We start from the raw sequence: 20,202 nt of genomic DNA, 5'->3' as shown, positions 1-20,202 counted from the left end.
GGGATCATATTTGGGGATCATATATCGGGTACATGTAATACAGAGGTAACAATGAGGGAGACATGGTATTTATAACAGAGTCAGAGATGATGAGAATTCATTATTGAATGAATGTGTATTATTGTTTTTTTTTACACCAGACTGGCGAATCATTACTTATGATGGCGGAGGGGGACACATTACTTGGAAAGGGGTTATACAAAGTTCATATTAAAAATGATTAACACATTACCTCAACTTGTTGAATGACGACACGAAGACAACCAGTTACAAATATCGATGGTGATTCTTTATTTTATTTGACCGGTCGAAATGATGATGACGTCAGGAATTCACATTGGTTCTACATGGTTAAGCTTCTATTCCTTCGTCTCTGAGGGGACCCTCCTCTGATTATGTCAGCTCTTTCCGACCGACTCTGCTGACTGTTTGAACTTTACTGCCCGACTGCCTGATCTGACTGAAACTAGCTCCTATGTTGAGAATTCCCTTTTTGCCATGACGTCAGATGCGTGGTTCCAAAACATGACCAACTCACGTGGCTAAGCATACGTTTGTCCAAAACACACCTCTGTAAACAAAGAATGCTCAACCAACCTATTTTTTTTTACCTAACCTATTTTTTTTTTACCTAACCTATTTTTTTTTACCTAACCTATTTTTTTTTACCTAACCTATTTTTTCTATATATTTTTAATTTGTATCGTTCATTGTTTTTAGCTGACATTTTTAATTTAGTTTTCATAAAGGAACAAATAATCAAATTCTTTTTACAATACAAACAATATTTAACATTCCAATTTCTAAATCTATTTCTGAACCTTGCTTACCAGGTTCGAGTCTCGGCTTATCCTAATCTCATTTTCCACTTATCTAATGTTCTTATTTACAGGAAAAGTGGACAGCCCTTTTTCCTGTAACATGATGTCACGTCTGACCACATATTATAGAATTCCTTTCTTTTCATCTTACTTTATCATAATGATATGTCATGACCCCTGTTTCGAAAATGATAGCCCATATGTCTTACCTAATATTCATTTGATAATATCTACTAGAAATTCTATCCACATGAATATTTAACAATACTTACTTTTGAAGAGAACATTACATAATAAATTGGTAAATTTACCCAACATCTGAATATCAAATTTTATGTGCGTGTGTGTATGTGTGAGTGAATGAGTCCTTATGAATGCCGATTTTTATGGAATTTCACACAAATGTACTTTATGTATCTGGCAGTGTTCTTAGATAAGTTTCATATCGGAATGTCTTCGACAAGTATCGATAATCGAAAAAATTTGACAAAAGAAAAGGTACTTAGTTAACGTCTTATACAGCCTAACATCAAAAGTGCATTTGATAATTTTTATTACAACACAAGCAGAAAGGCCCGGCATATAAAATCAACGGTAGGTTCTTTGATATGACAGGGACGCGTTCAAAATGAATGTTTCTGTTTAAAGCACAACTAAACAATGGTACTTGACTTTTTCATTTTAAATGTAAATTTAAGCCATTATCACCGCACAAACAGAAAGGCCAGGCATATAAAATTAACGTTAGGTTCTTTAATATGACAGGGACGCGTTCGAAATGAATGTTGATGTTTTGAGCACAACAGAATCATGATAATTAACTTTTGCATGTTAAGCTTTAGTTCGAACTGTGCAATATAAAAATAAGTTTATAAAATCAACAGTAGGTTCTCTACAGTGCAATGTAGACTGCAACGTATTGTGGACTGAGTCAGTGTTGGAAAGCATGTGACGCTTCCTCCCAATGCACCGCGATGGGTCCCCAACTAGAGCAGGAAATCAATCGATTTGATTGAAAAATGAGCGATTTCACCGATTTTGATGACAATAAAAATATGGGAGTGTGAAACATTCGTTGCTCATCATTCAATCCCGGGCAAGGTCGGGTCTCCTTGCTAGTAACTAATAAAAAAGCTAATTCCATCTATTTATAAGTAAACATCTATAGGGGAGTTTCCTTTGACAGGGATAGGCTCCTTCTACATTCTCTAAAATATTACTAAACAAAATGAAAATATTGGTCCGGATAAAGTATGTAAGGGCTAAAATCGATTGGACACACAATAGCTTTTAAAGAATATATCAAAATCAGATATTTATATCAAAACTAGCGAGACCTGTGGAAATTCCACAGCAGACTCTTTCATATGTAATATATTGATGTTGACATTCTGGAGATGTTCAGCATAAATGGACACCCCTTGATATTATTGTAGATTTTTTGATAAAACTGCAAAAGTGTTTATCTAAGCTAGCAGGGACGCCTGGCATGGCCCGGTCGTAAAATACGCTTAAATATGATATTTTAATTTATGCAGATTTCGTATATATTATTATAGAGTGAATTATTTTTTGATTCTTATATATTATAAAGTTGTGATTTCAAAAAATAATTAAAAAAAATTATCCATATGACTTGGGTACATCAGCTTGAATCGAAACTGAAACCAAAAATTATGAATAAAAAGAAATATATATATATATATATATATATATATATATATATATATATATATATATATATATATATATATATATATATATATATATATAATGAGTTCCTTCAGCTATAATCGAAACCAAAACATATGGAAAATTCTTGGTAAAATTATTTATAAAAAAAATAGATTACTTGAGTGCCATCAACTATAATCAAAACCGAAATTGAAACCAAATCTTATGAAGAATTCTTGGTAAAATTATTTATTACTAGAAATGGAAGGCATAACAATTAAACAACAGTCACTTGGGAGAAAAAAGATGTAAGCGTGGCACACAAAATAACACACATGCTATCGTATTAAAATATAGATAGAATTAATTACCTTAAATGTGTTTATCTATGATGCAAAATAAAAGCTAAATGAGACTGGCTTTAATTTATTTATTAGACTATTATAATAGGCAAAATATTTTAATCATTTAAACGTCCCCAGGAATCTGCTGATTTTAGATATGCTATCGATTTGGTTTGGAGATTAATAACTGATGTGTGCGTAGACACACGTGCATGTATTATATATATGTAATTTATCATTTGAATATTTTATTTAAATATTATTACGCGCATAAAAGTTATCCATAAATATCCATATATGCACGTAATAATATTTAAATAAAATATTTAAATAATAAGTCAATAATTACAAATAATATGTCCTAAAAATGTGGGGCGACTAAAATGTAAACAAAGGGAAGATAACTCCTCTCTAAAGAGCCTCAGGGAGCGAAAAGAAAGAAGAAAAATACTACAGAATCGCTAATAAAAAAATAAATCAACAATCTATGTGTGTGTGTGTTGTGTGTGTGTGTTTATGGGAAAAATATTCTTATTCAGTTATAGTTCATCTTTTATTCATACCAATCCTTTAATTTAAGAAGTTCAATATAATTACAGAGCATATACAAAGAAATAACAAACGTCATCCTTTTCAGTTTCAATAAAAAAAGCATATATTACAAAAAGATCTATATTCAAAATTTCAAGTTTTCACATTCAAATTTCAAATAAAGAAATAAACGGTGCGATGGACAACATCTTAAAATTTGGAATATAGACCTTTTTGCCATATATATGTGTGTGTGTGTGTGTGTGTGCGTGTGTGTGTGTGTGTGCGTGTGTGTGTGTGTGTGTGTGTGTGTGTGTGTGTGTGTGTGTTATTGAAACTGAAAAGGATGGGGTTGGTCTGGCATTTCCTGAGAAGTGAGATGTCTGTCATAGTTAGTGATCTTCCGGGACTTTTGAACTGAAACCTTTATTCGATCTGCAGATTAGACTGTTTTTCTATCAATGTCCATGCGCAGAGATTTGTCCAGCCTTGATACTGTTTGAAGCATATTTAAGTCTCCAGGGAAATCAGCATAAGCACAAAGGCGTGCGTCTTTAACCGCAATGTCAAATCAATCCTTCTTTATATCTGTGAAGTATTATAAATGCTCAGAAATTGTTGAACATTCAATAGCACCAGCTGTTTGAGGTGCAAATAGCAGAAATAAAATTGCTTTTGTAAAAATTTAATTGATTTAAAGACTGCCTTGACGGCTTTAAACTCTGCACACGCGTCTCTGATTTGTGCACCAATGACCATTACATATACGTATGTCTATCTGAACTTGTAGCTGAAATCAAATGTTACCTTTACTCCTGATCTGAAATGAAAAAAGTACATCAAATCCGTTGCCAAAGTCGCTCGGAAAATGGTGGTATCATTTTACCGCTCCAGTAGATATCTCACTGCTGATGCAATTCTCTATCTATATAAAAGCCAAGTACGTCCTAGGATAAAGTACTGTTGCCACATCTGGGCAGGAGTTGTTAGAAGCACTCATCCTACCTTGACAGAGTTAAAAATAGACTTCGTAGCTTAGTGGGAGATGCCCTTTTCTTTTTCCTGCAACCTCTTTCCCACAGAAGAGACGTTGCGAGCCTCTCTCTGCTTTATCGTTATTTTCATGGCGAGTCCTCACCTGAGTTTCAATCTATGGCCCCAGCTTGCAAAACTTTCACGATAAACACTCGGTTAGCTGAAACCACTATCAATAATTTCCCCCACTCTTTATTTGTGTGGGGATTCCATGAGCAAAGCTTCTTTCTTAGAACTGCACGCCTGTGGAAATGTTTTCCATTTGTCTACTTTCCGGCTGACTGCAATATGATTGTCTTCAAGTCCAATGTAAACAAGTTCTTGATGAGCCATCCCCTTAAGTAATCCAATTTATCAAATTTACATTACAAACGGTTACTACGATATTATCCCATTGACTACCGTACACTCATTAACCCTTTTCTTCGAGTCGCCTCCAGGCCTTGATAAGTGGTGACGCCTTTGTAAAAAAAAAAAAAAGATACACACACACACACAGACACACATACAGTTTGCTTACAATAATTATACAATTAATGCGACATCAAACTCTTAGAGAATGGATGGTTTATTTGATCAGCATACTAACAATCGTGTTCCAATTAATTACGAGGTGGCGTTCCGAAAGTAATACCTCCTATTTTTTATTTTGCATGAATGGATCAGAGAGGGGATTGCAAATTACATTGTTATAATGATTGAACTTAGTTTCATCTCTCTGTTGCATATATTGAAGGCGTGATACTAAGAAAGCAACCCCTGTCATGGATGTGCAGCAGAAGCAGATAGATGTCACTGAATTCCTCAATATAGAAAAAAATTGCACCAATCAACATTCACCGGCGCCTGTTGAACATTTACGAAACTGGTGCAGTTGATGTCATTGCAGTTAGAAAATGTTCATCATTTTCAGATTGGCAACAGAGACATGGATGAAAAGCATACTGTGGACTTTTATGACGAAGACATTAAAAGAGGTTTGCAAAAGTACATTGAGAACAGTGCTAACTATGTAGAAAAATAAATTCATAATTAATTCAAATGCATAACAGGTCGCTCATTTTAATGGCACCACTCGCATGGCTTGAGGTACTTGACTGTCTAGCCGCACTGATAAGCTGTGATACAGCGAAACAGTACTGTAGGTGGATGACTATAATGTTCCGTATCTTGAGTTGAGCATATTGGGAAATGATATACAAACTGCCATTAGCATATTAAGCAATGCTCTTTGTGTAAACAAATAAAGCTTAGGCATTTGGACGATGTCAAAACATCGTTAATTCACTAATCGCACAACAGCAGCCGTATAGTGTAATGGTGAGAAGCCTTGACTGTCGTTTGGGTAGTCGGGTTTTGATCCTTGCTTGAGATAGTTGCCTGTCTAGCCACACTGATGAGTTGTAATACAGCGAAACAGTACTGTATGTGGATGACTATATATATATATATATATATATATATATATATATATATAAGAGCGAGAGAGAGCCTGGTCAGTACCAAATGGGTGATCAATTTGGGAATTCCAGGTGCTGTATGTAGAAGGACCTCGATACCTCCCTGTAAGAGTTGCAAAATCCCAATGTCATCATTTCCCCTAATGGGGATATTCATGCGATTAGGGACCGCTTGTGAATTTCGTACTCTGATGGAACTTCCTCCTTTGGAAGAAGCCGGTTAAACTCACAGAGTTAGTGCCGTTTCCATTTATTTCATATATATAGAGAGACAGACAGACAAAGAGAGAAAGTTGTTTACCATATTGTGATGAACGGGGTCCAAGCAACAATGGAGAAAGAAGGAAGAGACAATACAGCGATACCCTGATTCAGCGGAGCAGCTGTAAGCAACGACATTAAATCAGAATGAGAGATCACATAGGCGACAAGAAACCTATCAGACAAAAACACATTCTATTTGGTGAATGACGTCATGCACATGCCGATCGGTGACGGGGAAAAAAAAAAGATTTTCTCTCTCACTCAGTTGATACTGGCGTGAAGAGACACATTTTTTTTGTGCTGGGGCAAAAAGGTCTTAATCGCACATCGAGAAATAATGGTGGACAATTTCCTATCCTGAGGCGTACAAGGTCCCTTATTGGATGTTACAGCGAGGATGGAATCAGAAATGCATGACCTTGTAAATTGGAAGTTTTACGCAATGAATCGGATACATCCTTCCGGAGATTAAGTCAAAAAGAAACAGGTCCGTAATATTTTCTCTTGCTAGCCCTGGTTCACAGATTCATGTCACGCCAGGGTCTTACCCCCTGCTCGTCTCATGTGAAAAAAAAAATCTTTGCTATATTTTTTAAGGACTCGAGGATACGGCTGAGTCCCATTGTATCATTTACTGAATATTCAGTCAAGAAAACTGTGTTTAAACCCTCATCTTTCCTACATTTCCAGAGATCCGTTTGGTCGTCCCATTGAACATTCAGTCAAAAAAACTTCTTTATGCTTAAATCTCATAAGACTTTCTAATTACCGGGGAAAACCGAAAGACTCTTTTATCAAGCTTTTATCTTTACATCATCAACGCTCTGATCCCCATCTGGCATCAATTGAAATGTATAGCTCTCATCTTGGGGAGGCCTCATGTTTTGACAAGCTTCTGGGCTTGACATTTACTCATGATCTTAAATGGAACACATACATTAAATCCGTTGCCAAGGCCGCTGGAAAAATGGTGTGATCCTTCTATTGATCCAGTAGATATCTCATTACTGATGCAATTTTCTATCTATATAAGAGCCAGGTACGTCCAAGGATGGAGTATTGTTGCCACATCTGGGCAGGAGCTGCTAGAAAGGACTTAACCTGTCTTGATAGAGTTCAAAATAGACTTCGTAGCCTCGGAAGGGATGTCCTTTTTTCTTCACTGCAACCTCTTTCTCAAAGAAGAGATGTTGCGAGTGTGTTTCTGCTGTATCGTTATTTTCATGGCAAGTGCTCGACTGAGCTTCAGTCTATGGTCCCCTCTCGCCAAAGTTTCACAAGAAACATCCGTCTGGCAGAAAACACTATCAACAATTTCCCCCACTCTTTATCTATACCTAAACCTAAACGTAAATTCCGTGAACAAAGCTCCTTTCTTTGAACTACACGCCTATGGAATTGTCTTCCATTTTCCTGCTTTCCAGCTTTTTTTTTTTTTGCTTTTTTTTACATGGGGGTCACCACTTATTAAGGCCCAGGAGCCACTCGGGGATAAGGGTTATTGTGTGTACACTAATCAGTGGGATAGTATCGTAGTAATAGTTAGTATTGGGGATTTGATAAGGTGTCATTACTTAAGGGGGCGGTTTGTCAGGAATTTGTTTGTGTTGGACTTGAAGACATTCAAGTTGACTTCAGGGGGGAAACAGGCAAGTGGCAGAGAGTTCCACAGGCGTGCAGTTCTAAGAAAGAAGCTTTGTTCATGGAATATACGTTTTGATTTAGTCACGGATAAAGAGTGGGGAAAATTATTGACAGTGGTTTCAGCTAGTCGGGTGTTTTTCATGAAAGATTGCTGGGGGGGGGGACCGGAGAATGGAGCTCAGACGAGCACTTGCCATGGAAATAACGATAAAACAGAGACAGGGTCACAACATCTTTTCTGTGGGAGAGAGGTTGCAGGGAAGAGAAAAGGTCATCCCCCACCAAGCCACAAAGTATATTTTGTACTCAGTCAAGGCAGGATAGACTGTTTTTAGCAGCTCCTGCTCAAATGTGGCAGCAGTACTGCATCCTTGGACGTACTTGGCTTTTATACAGATAGAGAATTGCATCATTAGTGAGATATCTTCTGGAGCAGTAGAAGGATCCCACCATTTCCTCAGCGACTTTGGCCACAGACTTGATGTATGTGTTCAATTTCAGATCAGGAGTAAAGGTCAAACCCAGAAGCTTATCAAAACATGGGGCCTCCCCTAGACGAGAGCCATTCATTTCAATCGATGCCAGATGGGGATCAGAGCGTTTATGAAGTAATGATAGGAGCTTGGTCTTAGATGCATTAAAGGTAACCAGCCACCTCTTCCCCCACTGTACCACGCGCTCAAGATCTGAGGAGAGAAAATCAGAGAGATTGTTGCCATTTACGGTCTTTGATGTGTTGCCATAGATAGTCGTGTCATCAGCATAGATGTCAACGAATGATTTAAGTATGTGTTTTGGGAGATCATTGATGTAGATCAAGAAGAGAGTTGGCCCCAGGATTGACCCCTGAGGGACTCCAGCATTAATACTGTGATTTCTGCCCATCAACTGCTACTCTTATGAGCCTATCAGAGAGAAATAATTTCATGATAGAGAAAACATTTCCAGTTATACTGTAGCTGGAAATCTTGTGAAGTAGGCCTTTATGCCATACCTTATCGAAGGCCTTTGATATGTCAAGAGCAATTGCCCTAGAAATGAAGCCTTTGTTGAGAGATTCGCTAATTCTATGTGATATAACTGTTGGCACGTCAGCTGTAGATCTTGCAGAACGGAAGCGATATTGCGTGTCACTAAGAAGGTTATTTCTGCAGTGGTGGTTGACTACTTCTCTATTTAATATGGATTCCAGCAACTTACTCATGACACTCAGGAGACTTATTGGTCTGTATTGAGAGAGAGATGACTTATCACCGGAATTCTTAAATACAGAGCATACTGATGAGATTTTCCAGGGTGTTAGAAAGCACTTCTCCTTAAGGCAACGTTTAAACAGTTTGGTAAGTATGGAGGACATTTCTGGTTGTAGCTTTTTTAATACTATAATTTGAAAACCGTCAGGGCCAGTTGCTTTACTGGAATCAAGGTTCTTGATTAGTTTGGCGATATTTTTATGTTACCTAGCATGTTGTGTGTTGTAGGAGGAAATACGGGGAGTTGATGGGCTTAGTCGCATAGGGTAGAATTTGCCGCAAAGTTCTTGGAAAATAGTTTGGCCTTGTCGGATGCTGACGAGATGATCTCTGGACCATTGATAATGGTTGGGATAGAACGCACGCTTCTGTTCAGGATCCTATTTGCTATTTTCCAGAACTGGTGGGAACCAAACCGCTGCTCAGCTACTTGGGATTTAAGGGATTGAGCATATAGCTCTCTTTCAGTTTTTATTACTCTTTTACAGTGGTTGCTGGCGCTTCTGAAAGCAGCTTTAGTTTCAGTGCATCTATTACGTTGGTAGTTATGGAAAAAGTGATTTCTATGTGCGATGGCAGCACATTTAGGGGAGAACCATGGTTGGTTGTTAGGTTTTTGTTGGAATTTTTTTGATGGTATGAATTGGTCTATGCCAACAAGTAACCATTCGGTAAGGTCTGATACTATAGAGGACACGTCCTTTTTAAACATGGAATGGTGAGGTAGATCAGATATGAATGTACGGAAACTATCCCAGTCAGCCATAGAGTATCGGTATACAGTACGGTGGAGAGGTACATTTGTAGACTTATTATATTTCATTTTTATCTTAACTGATACAACGGAGTGGTCGGAGGATCCCAAAGGAGATAGAATGGAACATGAACATAGCTCAGGGATCTAGAAGGCTTGTGTACTGACCGGTAGTATCGTGCACACGGGTGGGCTCACGAACAATCTGAGTGAGGTCATAGGCAATGGCAAAATCATGACAGAACCTCCCCTCATCGTCAGTCTTATTTGTCTGGGTCAGCCATTCAACATTGTGGATGTTGAAATCACTGCAAATGTGAATGTTAGCCGCGGGATGAGCAGACAGGATGTGGTCAATTTTTTCTGATATACTCTTAAAGACAGTAACTCCACTGTTGTGGGGGCGATAGAGGGCAAATATAAATGCGGTGGTGTAAGCTAGTGAATCAGTCAGGATGGCCGAGCGGTCTAAGGCGCTGCATTCAGCTGACTACAACATGGTTGTCTTCAAGTCTAACGTAAACAAGTTTTTGATGAGTCGTTCCATATAAGTTAACAAATTTACCGAATTTCCATTACTAACAATTACTATATTGTCCAATTTCTACTGTACACTCTTTAACCCTTATCATCGAGTGGCCTCTTGGCCTTTATAAGTGGTGATGCCTATGTAAAAAAAAAAAAAAAAAAAATTGATAACTATGGTATTTTGTTTTATCTATTTTGTGTGTTGATTATGTTTTTATTTCGCCGTTCAAGTGTTGATTGTTTTTATAAAAAAATAAATAATAGCCGGACCAAAAAAATGAGAAAGGAAAAAAATATGAAAATCTAATTGTTTGGATTATGAGTTATGATCGCCATTTCTGTTCGTTTTCTCTTTCTCCTTGTATTGATCTACCTACTTTCTGCTGAACTGCCGATTCTATGCTCTTATTTTCGCCATGTTTTCGTAACCGTTTGCACAGAGGATTACAAGGAATACAAGCATAACCTCCTATTTGCTAGACGACTGAAGTCAGATAGGAGTCTCGATACCCGAGGGTTTAATATCTAATGGGAATCAGGCGGGTGGCGCATCTTCGTTGGTAAATTCCTTCAACGAAAAGCCGGTGCACACACTGACCCTAAGAGCGAGTAGGACCAAAGTTAATTTTATGCCCCGAAATCTAGGATGTAATAATATGATTAGATTATATTTATTATGTTTTTCTAATACTTACATGTAGATCCCATATTCATTTAACTAAGTGCCATGGCATCCATTCGATACTCAGTTAGGGATAAATAGTGGTTAGTACTTAATGCAAAAATGACTACAAACTTCAGCCATCAATTTGGAAAAAGGCACTTATTCTCAACCAACGGGCTATAACTTTTACCCTTTTTAAAGGGTATAAAGTCTAGTCCGAATGAATCTTTGCTTGCAGCCCCTGATTTTCTCAAATGATGGAAAAAATATTGCCATACATGAACAAACTTTGTGCCTGAAGAAGGCGCTAAGAGGCACATCACTGAAACGTAGTCTACAATAAAAATAGCAACGTTGATAACAGTCCAAACGGAAAACAATATTAACTAATAAAATAGTTGGTGGGTTGTGGCAAGAAAAAAAAAAATATGAGCATAACAGCCAAGATGAAGACATATGTGTGAAAGTGCATAATTAAATTTGCGCTTCCTCATATCAGGAATTCAGACAATGTCTTCGTATAGAAATCAATAAGTTGTTCTAACAGTAAAAGAACTCAAATATGCGCTAATTGATGATGGCATAAATGCGGCCAACGTGAAAGCTTAATTATCGCTAGCATTTGTATTCTGTTTCGCTTTCATTAATTTATATCAGGAACAGCGTAGAATTTTTATCTTCATTTCGACATGTTATTCTCCATTTGTCTGCGACCTGTATAGGGTGAACCAAAGAAAATGTCACTCATCGAATCGTTAATAAAATTCACGATCCCATCAGAAATTCGACAATATTTGGTACAAAAGAACTTAAGTCTATGCGGGACTTGTACTTTAAGTTACAGTTATGAATACATGAGTTTTATCCATCTGTGGAAGACAATACCATGGATCTGCTTTTCAGGCCCAAATTCTTGTTGAACCATTCTATGAAATAATAAGATTCTTTGCTAGTTTTAACCATAGTCTAAAAATGTGCAAAATTATCAATAAGTTTGGCACATTCCTCTTTTGGCACTGACCTTCTTGGGCGGTGATGGCCCTCTTCAATTATCTGGAATAATATGAGGAATGATTTGATAGACATTATCTTTAAGATAATCCGGCAAAAAACAACATCTGGAAGTTTATGGTCCTTGTTATTGGTCTCATGCATAACGTTATTTTCAAGTAGGATTGCTGGTGTTTAATACATATGGCTTTTAGTATTTATTATATTTTAAATTAATTTTATAATATAAAATCAAAATATACTCAAATACTATCGTTATTAAAATCCAGCAACCTACAATAAATAATATAACCACGGAGTTTTCTGTTATTTTTATTTATTTAGTTTTTTTTTTTTGTTTTTTTTTTTTGTACTCTTGCAGAATTTGATCTGGATCCTCAGGATTTTCGTCAATTATGGCTCGGGCTCGATCGACAATCACCTGATTAAGCCGAGTGTTGTTCAAATATTCAAACGCTAAATTAACAATTTTATTTTTGTTTTTTGTATTAACATGGAATTTTAAAATTATTTTTTTACTGATGAGGGGGTATTTGTTTCGTTTATTTTTTAAACTTTGTTGACAAAAATTAATTTGCAAATTTTCTTGAAAAAACTTTTCTATACTTTTACCTAACAATTTACGGTTTTCATAAAAATTAGTCATAAAGATGACTAATTTTTATGAAAACAGTAAATTGTAAATCTTTATAAAAACAAATTCTGTTTAAAAAAAAAACAAAAAAAAACGTCACTGCCAATTTTCTTGAAAAAAAAAAACGGTACTTTCAGCAGGATGGATGACCACAACATTGTGCGTTTAGAGTAAGAGACTGCTTATAACAGGTTTTTTCACGTCGTCGATTCGGAAGAACAGTCAGCATTAAATGACCACGACGTTCACCTAACCTGACACCAATGGAGTTCTCCTTTGGGGGCGTTGTAAAGAAAATGATCTATGAGAAGAAACCACAAACGGTGGATGAAGTGAAAGATTACATTTGTGACGCATTCACAGATATTGATGAAAATCGGAATTTGTGCTACACTGTGTGTCAAAGTGTCCTGGATAGATTTGAATACAAAAGGTTGCAATGTTGGAGGAGGACATTTTGAGCATCCGAGAGATGAAACAATTTATGTTTAATGCTTGAGACATGTTAACGGCTTTAATATGTTTACAGATACAATTAATTTCTTGTTGTTCTAGTATTAATTTTTTTACTAAACAGTCTATGTTATAACCATAAACATACCTCTCTCTCTCTCTCTCTCTCTCTCTCTCTCTCTCTATATATATATATATATATATATATATATATATATATATATATATTTACTATAATAATTATTAAATACCTGCAGCCACTAGTGTTTCATTCTATCGGGAATCTTCAGTTCAGGGTGTCACGATTAACACCAGTCGATAGATTTAAATCCGGCGACAGAAGTCATCTCTGGTTTCATAAGCAAGGGCCATATCCATATATTCTATACTCCAACGAATTCGTTTATCAAGCGTGTGTATTAGTATTCATATTAAAATCCCTTTCTCTATTTATTTAAAAAGAAAATCCAATTTTGTTGTGTCGTGGAATTGCATTCACTAGCAAAAGATCTAGCTAATTTGCATATTCTTTTAAACATTCATTTTAATTAATTCCCTATTAGTTCCTTCGGTCTTCTTATGGGATGATCATCTTTAGTTAAGTATTACGTGTAATTATATTAATGCAGATATTCTACATAATTTATACTTGCATAATATTTGTGTAAAAAGTTTATTGTAAACACATAATTGTTTCCATATATATTTATGTATACGTATATATTTTTGTTTACCAAATTTTGCTTACCAAACTCCTCCTAGTTTTTGGTCTACAGACATGAAACTTCATATATAAGGTATTTGAATCAATGCGAAACTTGATATTTGGGTTCAGTCCGGAAAAATCGGTGCAAAAGTGTGAAAATTAAAAAAAAAAAAATGAAATTTGCCAGGTGAAGGTCGAAGGCCGTCATTACGAACGCATAACGTAGTAGCTATTGGTTCATGTTTTAATTTTTAGCCTTGCAGTAAATATGGCTTCATGGCCCAGTCATTTGCGGCAGAGGCAAAAATAAGTCGTAAGCTGAAGGTTTTGGTTTCGATTCTCGGTGGTGGCGCACGAGTCTTTATTATTTTTTTAACTTTTTAAATCATTACTATATACTGCGTCCAATATAATTTATAATATAAATCTTACCTGTTTGTTTAAATGTATGTATATATTTGTGTGTGTTTGTGTAAATTTTCGACAGGCGATGGATTTTCACAAGATCAGTATCGTTGTGAAGCCGACCCTTCGGATGACAAATATGGAAAAAATGGCTAAAAACATTAATCACTTCACCCTCAACTGGGCGCTTTTTCGCCAATGTTTTCGATTGACTAGCCTTAATTTAAACCTACATCACTTCCGGTTTGGCGTCAGGTTTTTTTTTTCATGTTCTTTTCCTCCTTCGCAGTACGGGTTTGAGCCTGCCTACAACCACTTCTTTTTGTTCAACACGCACATCCAAACACCCGGTCAACGCCAGGCACCCAGGCTAGTATATATATATATATATATATATATATATATATATATTAGTTAAACGTAATATGTAGAAGGCAGAAGGAGGAAACAGAAAGGCGCAAACTGAAGCAGATGAAGAATAGTTTTATTAATACAACTACAAATACATGTGTATATATTCATATATTTCATACACACATTTTATTTACATTTGTATCGTAATTACCTGTGTCAGATGGTCTGATGGAATATCCGTATTCTAAATTTCGAGAAAGATCTCTTTGTCAGATATGTGTTTGACTTTGGTTCAAATGCGCTTCTATAAACAGTAACAGTCTTGCAGCAAACAATAGCCTGAAACTTATTATTTAGTATTTTATATTATTTTAATATAATTAGATTTTTTTAGTGAGGAACTTTTGTAAATTCAACCTTATTTAAATGTATTTTTACCTGCACTAATAATTGATTTGTACTTAAGCATAATTATGCTTAGTAATTTATTTGTTTGTTTTTGTTTCCTGCGTTCTAGTTGAGAAGAATTTAAATTATATATATATATATATATATATATATATATTTATTTATTTATTTATATGAGGTACGTTCAATATGTTTCCAGACGTTTTTCGTATGGACATTTTTATTCATAGTACACACATAAAACTAGTTCTCTTCAAAGTAGTCTCCTTCAGCTGCAATGCACTTGTTGTACCGTTCCAACAACTTCTAGGAACGCCCCAGGAAAGTCATCTTTTGTGTGTCAATGACCCTCGTCACATCTTTCATCGCATTAATTGTCTCATAATGATATCCTAGAAGGGTTTCCTTGAGCTTGGGGAATAACCAAAATTAACAGGGAACAAAGTCTGGACTATGGGGAGGGTACAGAACTGAGCCCACATGAGACAAACTTCGTGCAAATCTTCTGCATCTTCAGTTCCTCAAGAATAATTGTGTGTACAGTTCCCACACTGACATCAAATTGTGCACGTGTTGTCTCTCTCTATATTTACACACACATACATATACATCTATATTTACACACGCATATACATATATACACACATATTAATGCATATATATGTATACATATATATACACATAAATATATAGACATATATTAATACATATATATATCCATACATATGTATACATATATATATATACATGTATATGTATATATATATACATACATATGTATACATATATAGATATACATGTATATGTATACATATACAAACATATGTATACATTATATATATATATATATATACGTTACATACATACATATATACACATACACCCATATGTATACATTACATATATATATACATTACATACATACATATATACACATACACACATATGTATACATTACATATATATATATACATTACATACATCCATATATACACATATATATATATATACATTACATATATACATATACATAAATATATACATCACATATATACATACACATATAAATCTCTCTCTCTCTCTCTCTCTCTCTCTCTCTCTCTCTCTCTCTCTCTCTCTCTCTCTCTCTCTCTCTCTCTCTCTCGGGTAGTCCGTCGATTTTGACGATGACGCGGACGTCAGTTAGTGTCCTTGTCGAAGGTGCGATGCGAGTCTGATCAGAGCTCTGAAACCCCGGCCGCAGATGTGACACTTGATGGCCGGAAATCCGGGCAGTGGCGCCCGTAGTCGCACTCTTTTTTCTTCCCAAGCAGCAATGCTGTAATCTCTAATGGCATCGGCTCAGCCTGATACCACACTTCTTCAGTTTTTGTTCTCCAGTCGTTGAGTTTGTTTGTGTTTTTCAAATGTCTCTTAAACACGTCTTTATAGCGTAGTTTCGATGCGCCTTTCGTGTAACTTCTTTGAGCTCACCAAAGAAAACTGCTTTTGCTAGTCTGTTCATCTCCTGTTCATCTCAGTGGGTTGGTTACGATTATTTCATCCCCACTTGGTATTTTAGCCTTTACTAGTACTCCAAAATTCGATGCATGGTCTTTCCAAGAAATACCCATTAGATGACGGAGGTGCCTTTGTTATATCAGGTTTAATTTCTTGAAGTGGCGTCTGTAGAGAGTCCATATTTCTGAGCTGTGCAGGAGTGATAGTAGGATAATAGCTCTGTACACTTTCATCTTGGTCTTTAATCTGATTCCACAGACGGTCTCTCAACTTTCCAAAGGCTGATGCAGCCGCTTGGATCCGTTTTGACAGTTGTTCATCGATTTTTCCAGTGTTCGTAATAGTACTGCCCAGGTAGGTGAGCTGTTCAACTTCCGCCAATGGGGTACCATTCAGGAGTACTTCTCTCGGGTTAATCTTTGTGTCACGGGTGTCTTGAATCAAAACTTCAGTCTTCTTAATGTTGATTGTCAGTCCAAATTTCTTGGATGCCTCGGCAAATGCTATCACTAAATCTTGCATTGTTTGGAGGCTGTGGGTCACAAATGCTGAATCATCAGCAAAGAGTAGTTCCTTAATCACTAACTCATGTGTCCTAGTTTTTGCTCTCAAGTGTCTGAGGTTGAAAAGGTCACCATCACTTCTGGTTCGGATGTAGAGATCACCGAGTTCTTCAGGCATGCTTTTCAGGACAGCAGCAAGGAAGATTGGCATGAGGACACAGCCTTGCTTGATGCCGTGTCCAACACTAAAGGAGTCTGAGCATCTGTTGCCCCTGCAAACGCGTTCAGCCATGCCATCATGGAAACTGCACAGTATTCTTGTAAAGGTCTGTGGTCAGCCATAGCATCTCAGTAACTTCCAAAGCACGTCTCTATCAACTTTGTCGAAAGCCTTGCTAAAATCTACAAAGGTGACAATGAGAGGTTGACGTTGTTTAATGGACTTTTCCTGTAATTGTCGGAGAGCAAAGATCATATCTTGTGTGGATCTGTTGGCCCTGAATCCACATTGGCTCTCCGGTAGAATGTCTTCAGCCAAGGCCTGTAGTCGATACTGCAGGATTTTGACCATAATCTTCGCAGCAACAGACAGAAGTGAGATTCCTCTGTGATTCCCGCATTCTGCCCTGTCTCCTTTTCTCTTATACACTGTCACAATGTTGGCATCTTTGAAATCCTGGGGAACTTCTGCTGTTGATGTCCAGATGTTGTGGAAAAGTTGTAGTAATTGACTTCTCCACCATGCTTCCAAACTTCTGGTGGTATGTTGTCTGGTCCTGCAGCCTTTCCGTTCTTTGTCCTCTTTATGGCCATGTCAAGTTCATCTGCTGTTGGTAAATCATCCATTTGGTGTCTAATCGGCAGTTGAGGTATTTTATCAGCTCCATCTTCAGCACGTGTTTCTGGATTCAACAGAAGTTTTCCTTCCATCTCTTCATTATTGTGTTTCTCCGTATGGAGCACACTGCCATCAATGCTCTTCACAGAGTTCAAGCAGGCACCCTGTGATCCGTACGCTTCCTTCAACGATGCAAAGAACGCTTTAGAGTGATTTCTGTCTGCCAGGTTCTGAATTGAAGTTTAGATTATACACTTTTGTACTTGTCCCTTCATGCTCTTGTGAATCTTTCTTTCAGGGTCTTTTGAAACAGCAGGTTTTTCTTTTGAATGAGTGCCATAATCTCTTTGTTGGATTAATCAAACCAGTCTGCATGTTTCCTACTTGGTTTATCAAGGACTTCAGATGCAGAAGTGAACATAGCATTTTTCAGTGTTTCCCATTTTTCTTCTGTTGTGCCATTTGGTGTTGTGAGACTATCAGATATTTTGTCTGCTAGTTTGTCTTTCACACTTTGGTTCTTTAGTGATTCGGTATTTAGTTTCTTTGGTGGTTTCGGTCCTTTCTTCGTGAACTGAGGAGGCTTTGGTTTTATGTTGCACCTGGCACGGATCATGTAGTGATCAGTGCAACATTCAGCTCCTCTCATAGCTCTGGTACTGCGAAAATCCTTTAGATCTTCTATTTTTGTGATTACATAATCCAACAGAGTGGGGTGCTTGGATCTCGGATGTTTCTACGAGCAGTACCATTTGCCTGGATAGTTGAAGAACTTGTTTGTTATAGCAAGTCCGTGTTCGGAGTGCATTGATAGCAACAGTTCACCATTCGAGTTCATTTTTCCTTTTCCAAATTTACCATTGTTTGTGGCCATGCTGAATGATCTTTTCCCACTCTAGCGTTGAAGTCACCGAGTACAATGAGTTTGTCAGCTGCAGGGATCTCAGAAAGCAGATTGCCAAGAGACTGATCAAGAGGCGATCAGTTTTTTCTGTTGGTAGTGATTCCAGTTCTTTCACAAGGTTATTTGAGATTGCAAATGCAACCCCCGCTTCTCTTCACTCGCCAGAAGGTTTGTCAGACCAGTAGAAGGTATGAGTTTTTTCCTTTCCTGGTCCCGGGTATGACGTAAAACTACATTCGGCAACGAGACCCTGGTGCAGGAGGTCCAGGATTTGGGGGAGAATGTCATTGCTCCTTAGTCGTTGCAGTGCTTGGTCACCCTTGGGCAAGGTGTAGTACCCACGTTGCCCCCTCCTATTTAGGGTCACAAAAATCCAAGCCTGGTCAACGATGCTCTTGGCAGATTAGGAAGGAATCCCAACGGCTTGCACAGCAGATAACAATAAATATATATACGTTACATATATAAATACATACATACATACATACATATACATTACCTACATATATATACATTACATATATACACTCTCTCTCTCTTCCTATATATATATAAATATATATGTATATATACATATATGTATATACATACACATATATATATATGTATACACATATATATAATATATATATACATATACATACATATATATATAATATATATAGGCATATACATATATATATATATGTATATACATATATGTATATACATATATATATGTGTATGTATATATGTGTATACATATATATATCTGCATGTATATACATATATATATATATATATATATATATATATATATATATATATATATATATGCATGTATGCGTAAAGGAAAGTGAAAATAGACAAGTCTTAAGTTACATACTTTAAAAGTGTAATAATTTCTGAAAATATTTTTATGATTAGTAAAATCTTTCTTCTCGAACTAATCGAAATGTTCGTCTGATTTTATTTGAACGATTTTAGAAACAACTCTTTTTATATGAAACTTTAAAAGCGCGAAGCCACTTTAAAAGTATTTCAAGTTGAAAAAATATTCCTTTAAAAGCACCTTTAAGAATTTAAATGTGAAAATAGCAAAAGTGCCTTTGAAAACCACATATGAGACGGAAATATTTTTTGAGACATTTTTTTTCAAAATCCATGAAATAACTTTACATTTAATAAAAATACTTGCATCTTCCACCTAGATTTCAAAAGCATTTTGCCTACTTCCAAGTGTAAATTCTTAAAATATATTTTCAAAATCAATTTTTCTACTACATTATATATTTATTTTACCTCTTCCGTCAATGACTGGGCTATGAAAACATGTTTACTGCAAGGCTAAAAATTAACGCATGAACCAGTAGCTACTACGTTATGCATTTGCAATGCCGGCGTCCGACCATCACCTGGCAAATTTCATTTTTTTTTCACACTTTTGCACCGATTTTTCCGGGCTAAAATCCAAATTTAAAGTTTCGAATGGATTCAAATACCTTATATATGAAGTTTCATGTCGGTACACCATA

General features: G+C 36.3%; 1 protein-coding gene across 1 annotated transcript; it reads right to left on the bottom strand.

Annotated features, from left to right (window-relative positions):
• Positions 1-16,500: 16,500 nt before the first annotated feature.
• Positions 16,501-17,238, bottom strand: LOC145260990 (uncharacterized). The gene has a single exon (XM_080119122.1). The coding sequence runs from the start codon at positions 17,236-17,238 to the stop codon at positions 16,501-16,503; it is 738 nt and encodes a 245-aa protein (XP_079975248.1).
• Between the last annotated feature and the right edge of the window lie 2,964 nt (positions 17,239-20,202).

The sequence above is a fragment of the Euprymna scolopes genome, chromosome 3, assembly GCF_053919585.1.
Source record: "Euprymna scolopes isolate OS-2025 chromosome 3, ASM5391958v1, whole genome shotgun sequence".
In the NCBI taxonomy this organism is placed as follows: domain Eukaryota; kingdom Metazoa; phylum Mollusca; class Cephalopoda; order Sepiida; family Sepiolidae; genus Euprymna; species Euprymna scolopes.
The sequence above is the reverse complement of the archived record's forward strand: the minus strand, read 5'-3'. Positions and strand labels throughout refer to the sequence as shown.

Bases quoted from the DNA above. Each gene is read 5' to 3' on its own strand.
- LOC145260990 (XM_080119122.1), bottom strand. From the start codon at position 17,238: ATGGCTGAACGCGTTTGCAGGGGCAACAGATGCTCAGACTCCTTTAGT.